Here is a 13,250-nt window from a genome sequence, read left to right as displayed (position 1 = left end):
CGACTCTCATTAAAACTCTATAAATTGAGCATCTTGGTGAAACGTATCATTTGTGAAGTGTGTGTGTGTTATACTGAAAAAGAAGAAGAAGATAGACTGAAGAAGAAGGGTAAAATAAAAAGTTAATCGTGTGTTGTGATGTGAAGTGTGTGTGTTATACTGAGAGTTAGGATTTAGGTGTGTTTAAAAAAAAAAACTATAAAAAAAATTATTAATTTGTGGTGATTAAAAATCGTACATAATTAAACGACACCTGAAGAACATATCAATTATTTGGATTATCCAATTTATGTAAGTTGATAAATTTTATTATTTTCTGTATTTAAATTAAATTTTTTTAATTTTTGTTGTTGTTAGTATTATATGAAAATATAATATTATTATTTTAGTATTATTATTTTTTTGTATTTTATTAATATTTTTGAATAATAAAAAAATTGTCCAATATAATTATATTTTATTTTATATAAATACAAATATCATTTATATTTTTTATTTTTGAATAAAAATATTATTTATATTTATTTATTTTCGAATATAAATAATAATAATATTTATTTATCTTTAAAAATAAATATTATTTAGATTTTTTATTTTTGAATATAAATATTATTAAATATTTTATTTATTTTCAAAAATAAATATTATTTAGATTTTTTTATTTTCGAATATAAATATTATTAAATATTTTATATATTTTCGAAAATAAATATTATTTATTTATTTATTTTCGAAAATAAATATTATTTATATTTATTTATTTTTGAATATAAATATTAAATGTATTTATTTATAATATTTAAATAAATAAATGTTTTTTATTTATGATTAGAAATAACAATATTTTATATTTATGTAAATTATTATTATTATAAATATTTATTTCTAATAATTTTTATTTATTTAAACTAATATTTAGTGAATAAATATATTTTTGTTGAACCAGTCAAACAGGAATTTGATGGTTCGTAAACTGGATCTGCGGTAGACGTGGAATCCGATGGTCGAAAATTATTTACACTCAACGGAATTCTATCACGTCTCTAGGATTGGGTTCATAAAAGGATTTTACCCTTTATTAGCTGCTTTGGTGGAAAGGTGGAGGCCAGAAACTCATACCTTTGTATTGTCGGTGGGTGAGGTTACTGTGATACTGGAAGATTTGCTCATATATTTGGCCTACCCATTGGTGGAGAGTATATGAGCGGCTGGACAGATAGTAGTAGCGACTTCCTACAGAGTCAGAGTATCGCGATATTCGGTCACGAATCGGTTATCAGTAGTTCTTCGAAATCTTATATAAAGCCGGGTTGGGTTCGAGGTATCAGAGACGCAAAGCCATTGGACACTGAGGAGTCTATTAAGAGATATGTCAGATGCCGGATTTTCTGTTTGTTGGGTTCGGCCCTATTCACGGATAAGTCGACCGCATATGCCCACGCGAAGTATCTACCATTACTTCGCGATTTTGAGCGGATCCATACTTATAGTTGAGGGGCAACATGTCTCGTGCATCTTTACAGAGTACTATGCCGTGCATCACGGTATGATACTAAGGAGATGGATGATCCTCTTAATCTGTTGTTTGTTTGGGCATGAGAGCGGTTGCCGTGTATTACACCCGTACGCAGACAGTCCTTTCCACCGGCTGAGATACCAGTTGCCATGAGGTAACAGTTCCTATTTTAGTCCTGCATTATATTGACAATGCATATTTGATTGACGGTATCCTTTTTTAATTTTTTCAATGAACCATATTTCAGATGGAGTTATTCCTATCGGAGGCCGAAGCTCAGCGTGGTTATCGAAGACCGTAGCAATATTTAGGCAGGAAGTAGACTACATGGACGAGGTAAATATTTAGGGTTCGTATGATTCACGTATCCAAACATTAAGATTAAGGTTCTAATTTTCTAATAATATATGACAATTTGTGTGGCGGCCGTACGAAGGGTTGATTATACCTGACGAGTTATATGGACATCTTGAGGTGTGTGATATCGTTGCTCCGTTATTGTCATTCAAGTGTGTCGAATGACACTCTGCGAACCGAGTGATGCGTCAGTTTGGGTATACACAACCCCCTTTCCCCGCGCTGGTAGCAAAAGACATTCTATCAAGAGAGCATTGCATCACTCTTCGCGGAGTGCATCTTTATGACTGGACAGTTTTATATGGGGATGGATAGAGGAATGGGGCAACCTTGATTAGACTTCCGCAATTATAGATTTGACTTTGATGGACGGGTCAGTCTCTACTAATGGCCTTATAGCCTCAGCAATTATGTCCGAGTCCAACATGGAATGATCCTATTAAATCGTTTCCATGGTGCACGTGTGCTTACAGTTGTATCTTCGTATTTCCCAACAACCTTTTTTCCGTATCAAGCTGACTTGGATAAGCCAGCCGCACCCACGCCCATACGTCTTGCATTTTGCATAGAACGTCTGTGGTTCGGACTCATAAACATTATCGACTCCTCTAGAAATAGTATAACTTCTGATTGCTGCGACGACAGACTTTCTAGAACTATACACATTCCGATCCTGAACTGCCCGTCCTCAGGGTTAGCAACACCTACAGAAAGCAGAAATCATCATTTATTGATCCATAAAAAATATAAAAAACACAAAAATATATTATTCACTCATCACGTACCTATGTTTGCATATTTCAAAAATTTCAGTGCATTCATGACGTCAAGATCCAAATTACGCATAAAAGGTGGGACGTTCATCGGTTGACTAACTGCGGGATGAACCACAACATTCTCCGCTGCTACCTCGACTCCCACATCACCATCCTCGTCTTCGTCGCCGGCTTCATAAGTGGCTTCGAAGTCCTCTTCCCTGTCATTGTTCATTCCTTCGTACACTGCAACTCTATCATCCTCTATATCTAAATCATTTTGAATCCCATCTGTCTCTACATTTTCAAACTCAACATACAGCTCAATCTGTGGCTGTCGCATCTGAGTCTCCGGTGAATTTGGAACATATTTCGCATACTTGCTTCGTCAACGATCGGCATAATATCAAACTGTATTAGACCACCAAAAATTATAACTAGATTACGGTACAAAATACTGCTCACTCTCCTCAACATAGCGTTCTCCATGCTTTGACAGATACCGTTTTAAAGCTCCATTAACGTTATGGTGCATGGAAACACAATCGAAAATGGATTCTGACACACAAACATCACTCCTTCATGAGTATTCCGTATAATCTCACCGTTGCGATACACTATCAAATTTGCGGTACCCTCCATTACACTAGCAACACAATCAATGAACACTCAAAGAACACTCTTTCTCGCAATGAAAATGGTATCGAGGTTTGCCTTATATAGAGGGGAGCACTCAACACCCCCCCCCCCCACGTGTTGATTCATCAGTCAATGACAGTTTGCCATGGATAACACGCCCCGTCCCCATGCTGACTCAGCACGCCCCCATGTGCTGCAGTCCCATGCAACCAAACTTCACCACGTGGCAATCATTCCCCCACGTGCTGCATTCAACACGCCCCCGCCTCGTGTTGGGGCTTTCATCTGACACTTCCCCTAATTTGTAAATACACTGATTGCACTTATTTCTAACTAAAACACCAGTAATAAACCCATAACCAATTTTTTTACCCTAAATTTACATTATTATATTATATTGTTTACTCTATCTATTTTAAAATAACTATTGTTTTGAATTCTTCATATATTAAAAATTCATGTATTTATATTTATTTCATATTTAAATAACAGTTTTTTTAGGTAAATACAATCTAACCTTCTCTAAATTAGAGAATAAATTACCCTTTGTGATATATCTTCTTTTTATCAATTGAAATAAAATTAATTGATTTATCATGATTAACTTTAACTTTAATCTAATCTAAATTTTGTTAATTGAATTAATTAATCATGATGTAAATTTTTTTGTAAATTATAAAAATTATTAAAAAATTTAATTTTATAATTTTTTATTTTTTCTCAAATTATACATTTATTAATCAATTTCAATCACAAAAAAAATCTCAAAAAATAAAGAATAAATAAAAAAAAAGGCACAAAAAATTTAAAATTTTTAAAATTTTCTCTCTATTGCTTTTTTAATTTTTTGAAAAAAATAATAAAATATAAAATAAAAATTTTCTATTCATTTTTATAATTTGTAAAAAAATTATACCATAGTTAGTTGATTAGGTTAACAAAATTTAGGTTAGATTAAAAAAAGTTATACCATAGTTAAAAATCATTAGAAAAATTTTATTTTATATTTTATTATTTTTTTTCAAAAAATTTAAAAAAGCAAAAGAAAGAAAATTTTGAAAATTTTAAATTTTATGTGTCTCTTGAATTTTTTTATATTTATTTTTTGTCTTTCGAAAATTTTTTTATTTTATGATTGAAATTGATTAATAAATATATAATTAAAAAAATAAAAATTACAAAATTAATTTTTTTTAATAATTTTTATAATTTGTAAAAAAAAATTACATTATGACAAATTAATTAAATTAACAAATTTTAGATTAAATTAAAAGTTAAAATTAATCATAATAAATTAATTTATTTTATTTTATTTAATTATAAAAAAGCATGTCATAAAGAATAGTTTACCCTCAAATTTAGAGAAGATTGGGTAAAATTTAATTTTTTTTTAACGTTCGAAAAAATTTTCAAAACGACAATTATTTTTAAAAGAAAGCAAGGATATGTCAACCCTTTTACTCCAAAATCCAAATTGAATGAGACTACGCTACGGAGAAGATCAATGATATAAGGAAGGACACATGTTGATTATTTCATCTTCAAAACTATCTGTGTCAATTATATTGATGCAAATATATAATGGTTGACGCAGCAAAAGCAATGAATGTAGAGAATGTTGATGATGTCAGATAGTTTTCAAAACAACTGTATGGGACCTTAACTTTGTGATTATGATCAGAACGACATTGACACGTAACATAAGACATTCCATATGGAATGGATGAAGAACAAACACGTATGGGAATTATTGTACAACACGGAAAGCAATTTTTAGAAAGAAAGAGATTTGATTGTTGCCTAATAAGCTTATTTTCCGGTTCGTGTATGGAGAATATATATTTATAAATGATTATTATTTTTCGAAGCCTCTAGGATAATATAATAATTCATGCATCAATGCAATGGATATCTGTCTCTGCCTTTCATTTTTATTTGACTTAGACACTTTTTAATTTTATTATGGAGGTGAGGATGGTGTAGGATTTCGTTATGAAATTCAGGTGTGTTTTACATGTATGTGGTGTCAGTAGAAGAGAAATTGGACTGAAAGGGACCATATTAGACAGTCCGATTTGCTCCAATAATACAAATTTTAAAAAAAAAATTAACTATACATAGAACACGGACCGTTCGATTTGCTTTGTCGAAAATTCAAAATTTCTCTACTTACAACTCAGACCTTCCGACTTGATCATCACATTTTTCATACACACAACTCGTATGGTCCGAGTTCGTAGTTTTCATAACCGAAAAAATGAGCCATTTCTTGACTCGGGCGACTACCAAATTATTTTCTTTAATAAAATTTTCATTTTAGTCTTTCATATGTCACGATTTTGGATCCATTCTAATATAATTATGTCGGTCCTCAAATTTACTCAATATCTTGAGTTAATATCAAGTTAGTCTAACCTTTAATATTTCATAAGAAAGTTAAAAATATAAAAAAAAAAATTTTGATAAAAAAAAATGTTTTATTACTCAAATATTTTTTATAAATAACTCACATTTAAATAATAAAGTGTTCATTCTACTAAAATTTCATTTTCAATGTAGATAGGTCCTCTTCATTCATCACCCATGCACAGCTTTGACTCTTCAAACAAAAGATATATGTGAAAGTGATAGATATCCTTCTAATTTCTTGATGGATATGGTGATGAGAATGTGACCATTGCTCACACTCTAGCTCTAATGACTCATGTTAGGTATAATTCAGATAGACCTAGAGAGACAACAGGTTAGCTTTAATTTGATAATGCTAATGGGTGAATGTTCTTAGATATATGTTTAGTTAATCATTAATGTTTCCAAAAGATTAAAAATGATGACAATTTGATATACAAGCATTTCATGTTAATGCAAGTTTGAAAAATGGTTGCGTTCAAAGAGTGTAATATAAGCGGTTTAAAGTTTGGATCTGTTCTTGCTGAGTTTGGTCGGTGTATCGCTCGTCCATCGATGAATGTCTTCAAGCTTCTCATCGGGATGAGTTATACGTCGACAAGGAGAGAACAAGGGAATGGATACCTGCAAAAGATACTCCGACGCTAAAGTCAGTAAGTGTTTAAGAGGTATAAGAATAATTTTACGAATATAGAATGTAAGGCATGAAATAGAAGTTATCATGTGTTGTATATTATAATAATTCTATGAATATAGAATGTATATAGAATATATCTAAAATTTCTCTAGAATCTATCTAGAATGTGTATAGAATATATCTAGAATATGTATAGAATATTCGGTGTATATAGAAATTGGTGCCTTTTATAGGCATAGAGTTGATTAATAGAGTTGATGGTATGACCGTTGATCATTAAGTCAGAATAATGGTCATTAAATCGATAATGAAAGTATCGATTACAGAATGAATGATAATTAAGGCCGAGTTATAACTTATAATGCACAATAAAGATCGAGTTATACGGTGACGGATCAGGTTCCAAACCTATATTCTTATATTATTACAAACAATGTCAATAAAGCTGGGTAATTCTATCTAGGTTTGGACACCATGATGTGCATAAAGAATTAAGATGCCTACTCTTTCTTTTTCTTTTCTTTTTTTTCCCTTTCTTTATTCATATTTTTCACCAGGTGGTGGTGGTGCACATAATAGAGCTACATTATTAAAAATGGGGTTAAACAATAACAAGAAGAAATAAATAAAATTTGAACTTTATATCACATACTGGTAAGAACCCAAGAATATTCAAAGAAGCAACAAGTGATACTCAACTTCAATGAATCAATAATTGATACTTCCAATCTCACTAGTACAGCTTTCCTCCACTAATTAATTAGGTAATGATTACAACTACAATTATTAATTAGTCCTAAGAAAAAACACTTTTGCTTTTCTACTAAGTAGATTATATCTCCTATTATTTAGCTTTTTCAAGATTATGTATTTGGATTGTTATATGACAAGAGGTGAAAAGGGGTCATTCAGTTTAAATCAAAGACACATACAAACCTTTGTGATAATTCTCTTGAAACTTCTATATATAACAAGCAAGAATTTTAACGTTGTGTTGGTTCAAGCAATAATGCTGTCTAGTAATTAAGGTTCCTATTATAAGGAATCCGATTATCATTAATCATACTTATTATATGTAGCGTTTGTTTTTAGATATTCAAACTGAGATAAACGGATTCAGTATTATATTTAGTGGTAGAAATTAGAACGAACATTTCAGAAAGAATATTGACAAATATCAACTAGAATATATTTATTTATATAATAAAAACAAATTACTAAAAATATAATCAAATTCGATTTATATTAATATTTCATTTTTTTTTTCGAATTTGAATTCATTTGTTTTTCGCGATTCTATGTTTTCAACACTAAACTAATATTGACAACGGTATTCAAATCTGAATCCTCTAGCCTAGGTTGCACAAAAAAATTATTGAATTGAAATTCAAAGTCCAGGAGGAGTTTTAGAGAATTCAAAAAGGTCTGTTGAGCGCCTATATCTTATGTCATAATAGATTCGAACACTTGCCCCTGATTAACTTCCGGATCATAATTGTTCTTCTTGATATTCAAAATTTTATTACCTCCAGTATCTCCAAAAACTGAGAACATAAAGTACTAAAATTTTTAGAAACAAAAAACTAAAATTTTAATATTACTTTTTAAAAATATATTTATTTAACTATTTAAATTCCAAATTTACCCCAACTTCTATATTTATCTTAAATTAAACATAATATAAAAACAATTTAGTCTAATATATTTTATACCAAACATATAATACAAAAATTTAATTTAGTCTCTATCTCTTAATTTTTGTTTTTCAGTCTCAATTCCTCATCCTCTATAAAGAACTTTGATTGCCTCTCCTAATTAATAAGGTTGAGCCTTATATATAAATATACATAAAAAGTAACATGGAGAGAACATTAACCTAAGCTTATTAGTTAACCTTACAATAAATGCATTCGACTAAACAATACACAAAGTGAGGTCATTTTTACTTTGGAGAAACCTGTAATCTATTGTTGAAGTTCTTGGAAAATAGACTAAAAAAGAAACATGAAAATGGAACTAGATCGGTGCCAGTTGAACACAAACATTCCCTCATGATTCTGTATCTTAAAAAGCTAGATGCACTAATGCCAAAAGCTATCTTGATATAAAGCTTGTTTCCTTCAATGGGTACGCCATCATGTTGCCATTCAACATAACATGATTAAATTCACATTAACATTAGTATCATACATAGAATCTAGAGCAAATGACAAACCCCCATTAATGTCTTTTGTGTATATTTAATTATCTTGCTTCATAATTAATCATGCACTAACCTGGGAGAATAATTAAAACCCATCATCATAATGCTTAAACTAACAAAATTCATAAAGTGTGTTATGACAACCATAAAGTTTAATTAAAATTAACAATACTGATGAGATAAGTCAAAAGAAGTGCAATGAAACAATTAATCAGTTTTTTTTTTCCCTTCTTTGGAGTCTGAATTTATGCTTTCATTGTTTGTAAAAAAGAAAAAACAGGTAACAAGCAGGTTTATATACATGTACAATTACAATAAGATGCATTAAAGACTATTGCTTCCATTACTACTTTACTAGGATCATACTTCGAAATAGAAGTGAATTAATTACAATATAAAAGCACATAGCTGGATACCTGGTAGAATAGGTTAAGTCTTAATAAATCTCAACATAGAGGCAAACGATTTCTTGGTCCTCTTACACTCATATATACTAAGCCGAATAAGCTATGTAGTCATATTTCCTACCAAGCAACATATTCAATATATAATTTTATTTTTGTTTGGACGGGGTTATTCAATATATAATTAATCAGCTATTATGATATGGGCTTCACAAAGATACATGGCCATGCCGGCCCAAAAACAAAAGTAGCAGTTGGGGAACTCATTGACCCAATATTAAAAATTTGTGTTCGTCAGTTGTTGTCTAGACAAGAATGTGAACATAAGAAACCCTTTTTAAAAAAAAATTTGCTAAATAAGAAAGTTGGTATTAAAATCGAAAACCATTTTATATTGTACAAAGTACAAACATTGTATTAGAAATGTTTAGGAGCGCCTTTTTTTTTCAGATGTACAATTAAATGTGCATTAGTTGGGTTACTTTTTTGCTTTTGGTATGAATGTATTAGTTCGTTTAAAAAACTCAGGTAGTACATGCTATCTATCCTTTGAAAGAATAATGGACAAGAAAAAGGTTAGTCAATGATAGATTGGGATGAGTAAATTAGGCTGTAAAAGGCATTCGATTCATCCAAGACAGGTTCCTATAATGATTACAGATTCCACAAACACTAAATCTACCAAGGTAGCCTCATAAGATAACAAATATAACAAACAGAGATAAACACAGACTCTTAATGGACTTAGAAACATAGGTAATCCAGAACTAAGCATATTTAATACACAAAAAACGGCAGTCATCACTTCCAAACATCTGGATACAGCATCTAACACCTGCTCTTGGACTTCTCCATGGCCCTGGGAGCTGCAAAGAACAGAAAGTCTACTTAAGCAGCTGTCCAAATATAGAGGTACTTAGAGTCAAGGTTTCTTCCCTATTAAAATTGCTTCGAAATAAATCATCACAGAATACAATCAATACATACCTAAACCAATTGCATCAGAACCCTTCATGATTTTCAGTCTTTTGCAAGTGTCTATGAACATCCTACAAGTAAATTTGCGGTTAAAACTAGTGAAGATGCAAAGAGCAAAGCGAAAATCTCAATCAATCAATGAATCTATAGTCCATTTTCTCGGTATTCAGTATTGAAAAGAATGGACAAGTTAATTTGCAGAAATACTTAATGCCCGCATAACAACCATTTCAACAGTCAAATTGTAATTTGTAGGCATGGTCAAGATATTTAGTGTGATGTGATACAGTTGAATAAGTATCTACCATATACACAAACTTTTTTAACCAAACATCTTGTGCTAAATCACCAGAAGAGAAGGAAACCAAATTGCTGCATTAAAACCGGTCGATCTAGCACAAATATTCTTATGTTTGATTATGAAGAACTACTGTATGTAGAGTAGCATGCTAAACAACCACGGTGCAGATTAAACTTTTGTTTTAGTGAAGGACAATTTCCTGGTTACTTTTTGGGGTAAGTTGCAATCATATATATTGCCTACTTAATCTTATGTTTTAAATACCTAAAAGGCTAAAACTAGTAACTAAGAATCTAAGATGATTGACAAATATTTTGCAGTTGGAAATTGATTAACTATTCGCACTGATTAATAATGATTAGGACTTTCTAGAGCATACATTTGCTACAGTACACTTGCTCTATTGTCTGAAAAATAAAAATGAAAATATAAAAAAATAGACAAAGCATATAGAGTTCAAATATGACTTACTCCCAAGGTACGTCCCCTACAAGCATCCAATCCCCATCTTTATCCTCGTAAGTGAGGACATACTCTGAACCATGCAGAAGGTCCCTCAGCTTGCTTTCACTCAACATTTCTCTTCCTGGAGATCCATGGGAGCCACACTGACCTGATATTGTACACAAGTACCAAAGGCTATAGTTTAGCTAAAACTATTCAGTAACAGCAAAAATTTGAAAACAAATTACATGATAGAAAGCAATTTTAAGATAAAATAAATCCGAATTGCTACAGCATACCTAGGGTAAAACAAGTGAACATCTTCTCAAGGGCAGAAGATAGTTCTTGATAGGATGCATAACTTCTGAGATCCACCTTCCTGAGATAGGGAGCACCATCCATGCTGACCTTCACAAAGAGTGCGGCCAAACCAGGTTTTCCATCCACTTCATCATTGTTCTTTGATGCGGTTGCCATTGAATTTCTCCTAAATGATCTTATAGGAGGCCAACCAACGACCTGCGCCCTGCAACACATGAGACCTTACCACATTAGATAAACAAGAAACACATGAAAAATCAATTGTTAAGGCCTTCATCCAACTTCATGTTTCTTTCACAAATTGTATATCCATGATCCAACAGGCTTTACTTACTTAGAAGCTGGGGCACTGGCACTGGCACTGGCACTGGCAGAAGGACCCGTTTGGCTATTTAGACCAGTTCCATTAGCTGCACATGGCTGTTCTTGTAACACCTTTGGCATTTCATTCGTCACCGTAGGCTGTAGACCAGAAGATCTAGGTGATAACATTGCACTTATTGCTGTATTACCAGCAAACTTCCCCTGCATCAAATATGTAGTGATGAGTCAGATTCATAATCAGCAGTAAATACTGTTTTACCTGGAGAATTTCTCACCTGAGAAAATCCATCTATGGTATCAGCAAAACCCCTTTTGTTTCCCAACACAGCAACATTCTTCTGGGACGACGAGCAGATACCATCTTTCATAGGAAGCAAAGGGAACAACGGCTTCTCATCGGGCTTCGATGAGCTCAAAGAGAACACATCTACGTCCGGATCCCTTTCAGGCGACTGGGATCCAGGGAGTCCCAGCCTCAATTCAGTAGCCTTCAAATTCAGGTTGCCCTTCTTCTCATCAGACAAGCTTGGTACAGCAGAACTGGAGCTGTCCACTGATGAGCAATCAGACAACCCAAGGTAATTTCGCTCTTTCAATCCTCCACCCCCACTTTGGGAGAAACAGTCCAGGGATTGTGAAGATGCAGAAGCTACCGTGGAGACTTTGCTCTGCCCTTCGTCCTCTGAAACCAGCGCCAGCGCCCGCGGAGACATCAGAGTCCAGAGACACAATCAAGCTGCCACACAAACAGATATAGACAGAAAATGTAAAGCCACAAAATCAATTCACATATTGCCAGAAATAGAAACCTTATACGCTATTAACAAAATCAACAAAAAAAAAAAAACACGCCCTATTAAACAATATCACAATAATCACACGATTAGTAAGCAATTTAAACATCAATTAACCATAAGACAATGCTGCAGAGCACCCTAAAAGTAAAGTAAATCGCTTCCAGAAACAAAACATTTGACTAGCATGCTTAAATTAAGCTTATTTCGCATTCCAAAATGGCTAATAATCAAAATATCCATGAAAGTTTTAAACAAATATGCTGATTTTTCATGCGAAACTAAAACACTACCAAACATTTTTTCCCCCTTCTATTATTCTCCCCAAAACAAAACAGAAAGAACAGAAGGCGCAGCGTCAGCTCAATAGATCCGCGCCCACACCGAATCATCACCCAAAAACAAGGCCCTAGTGTTAGCTCAGGAAAAACAGCTGAATAGAAACACCGATTTCTTTTTTTTTCTCAAAACACACACACACACACACAATGGAGCTGCTAGAGTAGGAAAGGGAAGATTTGAAGCGCGCACCTAACGAAACGAAACAAGGTCTGGTTGCAGATCAAACGCCGAAGGAAACCAGTTCTTGTACTATGCAACTTTTCGGCGAAATGCAGAGAGAAGTAACAAACACAGTGCGAAGAACAGAGAGAGAGAGAGAGAGAGAGAGAGAGAGAGAGAGAGAGAGAGAGAGGTTTAAGGTCCTTCCATTAAGAAGAAAGCAACAAGATGAGAGAAACTGTGTTGAAAACGGGAATGAATGAAAAGAATAAAGGAGGTGCCGTTAAGACATAAAAACCATAACAGCAACGAAACGCGAGGGGGGAGGGTGTAGGGGCAAAACCGGAATATGAGAAAGTCGCAAAAGGCGATGTGGGTGATTTATTGAGTAATGTGGAATGGCGTTGGACGGCTGTGATCGTGTATGACGGAGAGATCGAGACCGTTGGTTTCTTGACGTTGCGGGGGACAGGAAATTAAATATCTTGTCGCTGAAAACAGGTGCTATGAATTATGATTCTCATGGTCTCTTTTCCTTTTATTTTAGTCAAAATTCATGTGTAATTTTTTTAGTATAAAATTAATAGTTAAAAATTATTAGATAATAGTTAATTAAATATATTAAATTATTTAATAATTTTATACGAATATAATTATATATGAAATT

At 32.5% G+C, this 13,250-nt stretch overlaps 1 protein-coding gene and 1 pseudogene across 1 annotated transcript; both read right to left on the bottom strand.

Moving 5' to 3' along the window:
* Positions 1 to 2,383: 2,383 nt before the first annotated feature.
* LOC148563183 (uncharacterized) lies at positions 2,384 to 3,270 on the bottom strand (annotated as a pseudogene).
* Positions 3,271 to 9,496: 6,226 nt separating this feature from the next.
* On the bottom strand, positions 9,497 to 13,091 carry LOC107642308 (auxin-responsive protein IAA9). Its single transcript, XM_016345615.3, has 7 exons — positions 12,614 to 13,091; positions 11,564 to 12,024; positions 11,299 to 11,489; positions 10,943 to 11,169; positions 10,671 to 10,812; positions 9,908 to 9,969; positions 9,497 to 9,786 (listed from the first exon to the last, which is right to left on the bottom strand). Exons 2-7 carry the CDS (start codon positions 11,999 to 12,001, stop codon positions 9,749 to 9,751), a joined length of 1,098 nt encoding a protein of 365 aa, XP_016201101.1. The 5' UTR covers positions 12,002 to 12,024; positions 12,614 to 13,091; the 3' UTR covers positions 9,497 to 9,748.
* Between the last annotated feature and the right edge of the window lie 159 nt (positions 13,092 to 13,250).

This window comes from Arachis ipaensis, chromosome B5 (genome assembly GCF_059453495.1).
Source record: "Arachis ipaensis isolate K30076 ecotype BB chromosome B5, ASM5945349v1, whole genome shotgun sequence".
Lineage (NCBI taxonomy): Eukaryota > Viridiplantae > Streptophyta > Magnoliopsida > Fabales > Fabaceae > Arachis > Arachis ipaensis.
This window is presented reverse-complemented; position numbering and strand designations above follow the sequence as displayed.

What these genes read in the sequence shown, in the direction of transcription:
- LOC107642308 (XM_016345615.3), bottom strand. Translation starts at nt 12,001, where the DNA reads ATGTCTCCGCGGGCGCTGGCGCTGGTTTCAGAGGACGAAGGGCAGAGC. An exon ending in GCCAGTGCCCCAGCTTCTAA is followed by an intron (nt 11,170 to 11,298) that starts GTAAGTAAAGCC and finishes CATGTGTTGCAG; the next exon opens with GGCGCAGGTCGTTGGTTGGC. An exon ending in GTAGGGGACGTACCTTGGGA is followed by an intron (nt 9,970 to 10,670) that starts GTAAGTCATATT and finishes ATTTACTTGTAG; the next exon opens with GATGTTCATAGACACTTGCA.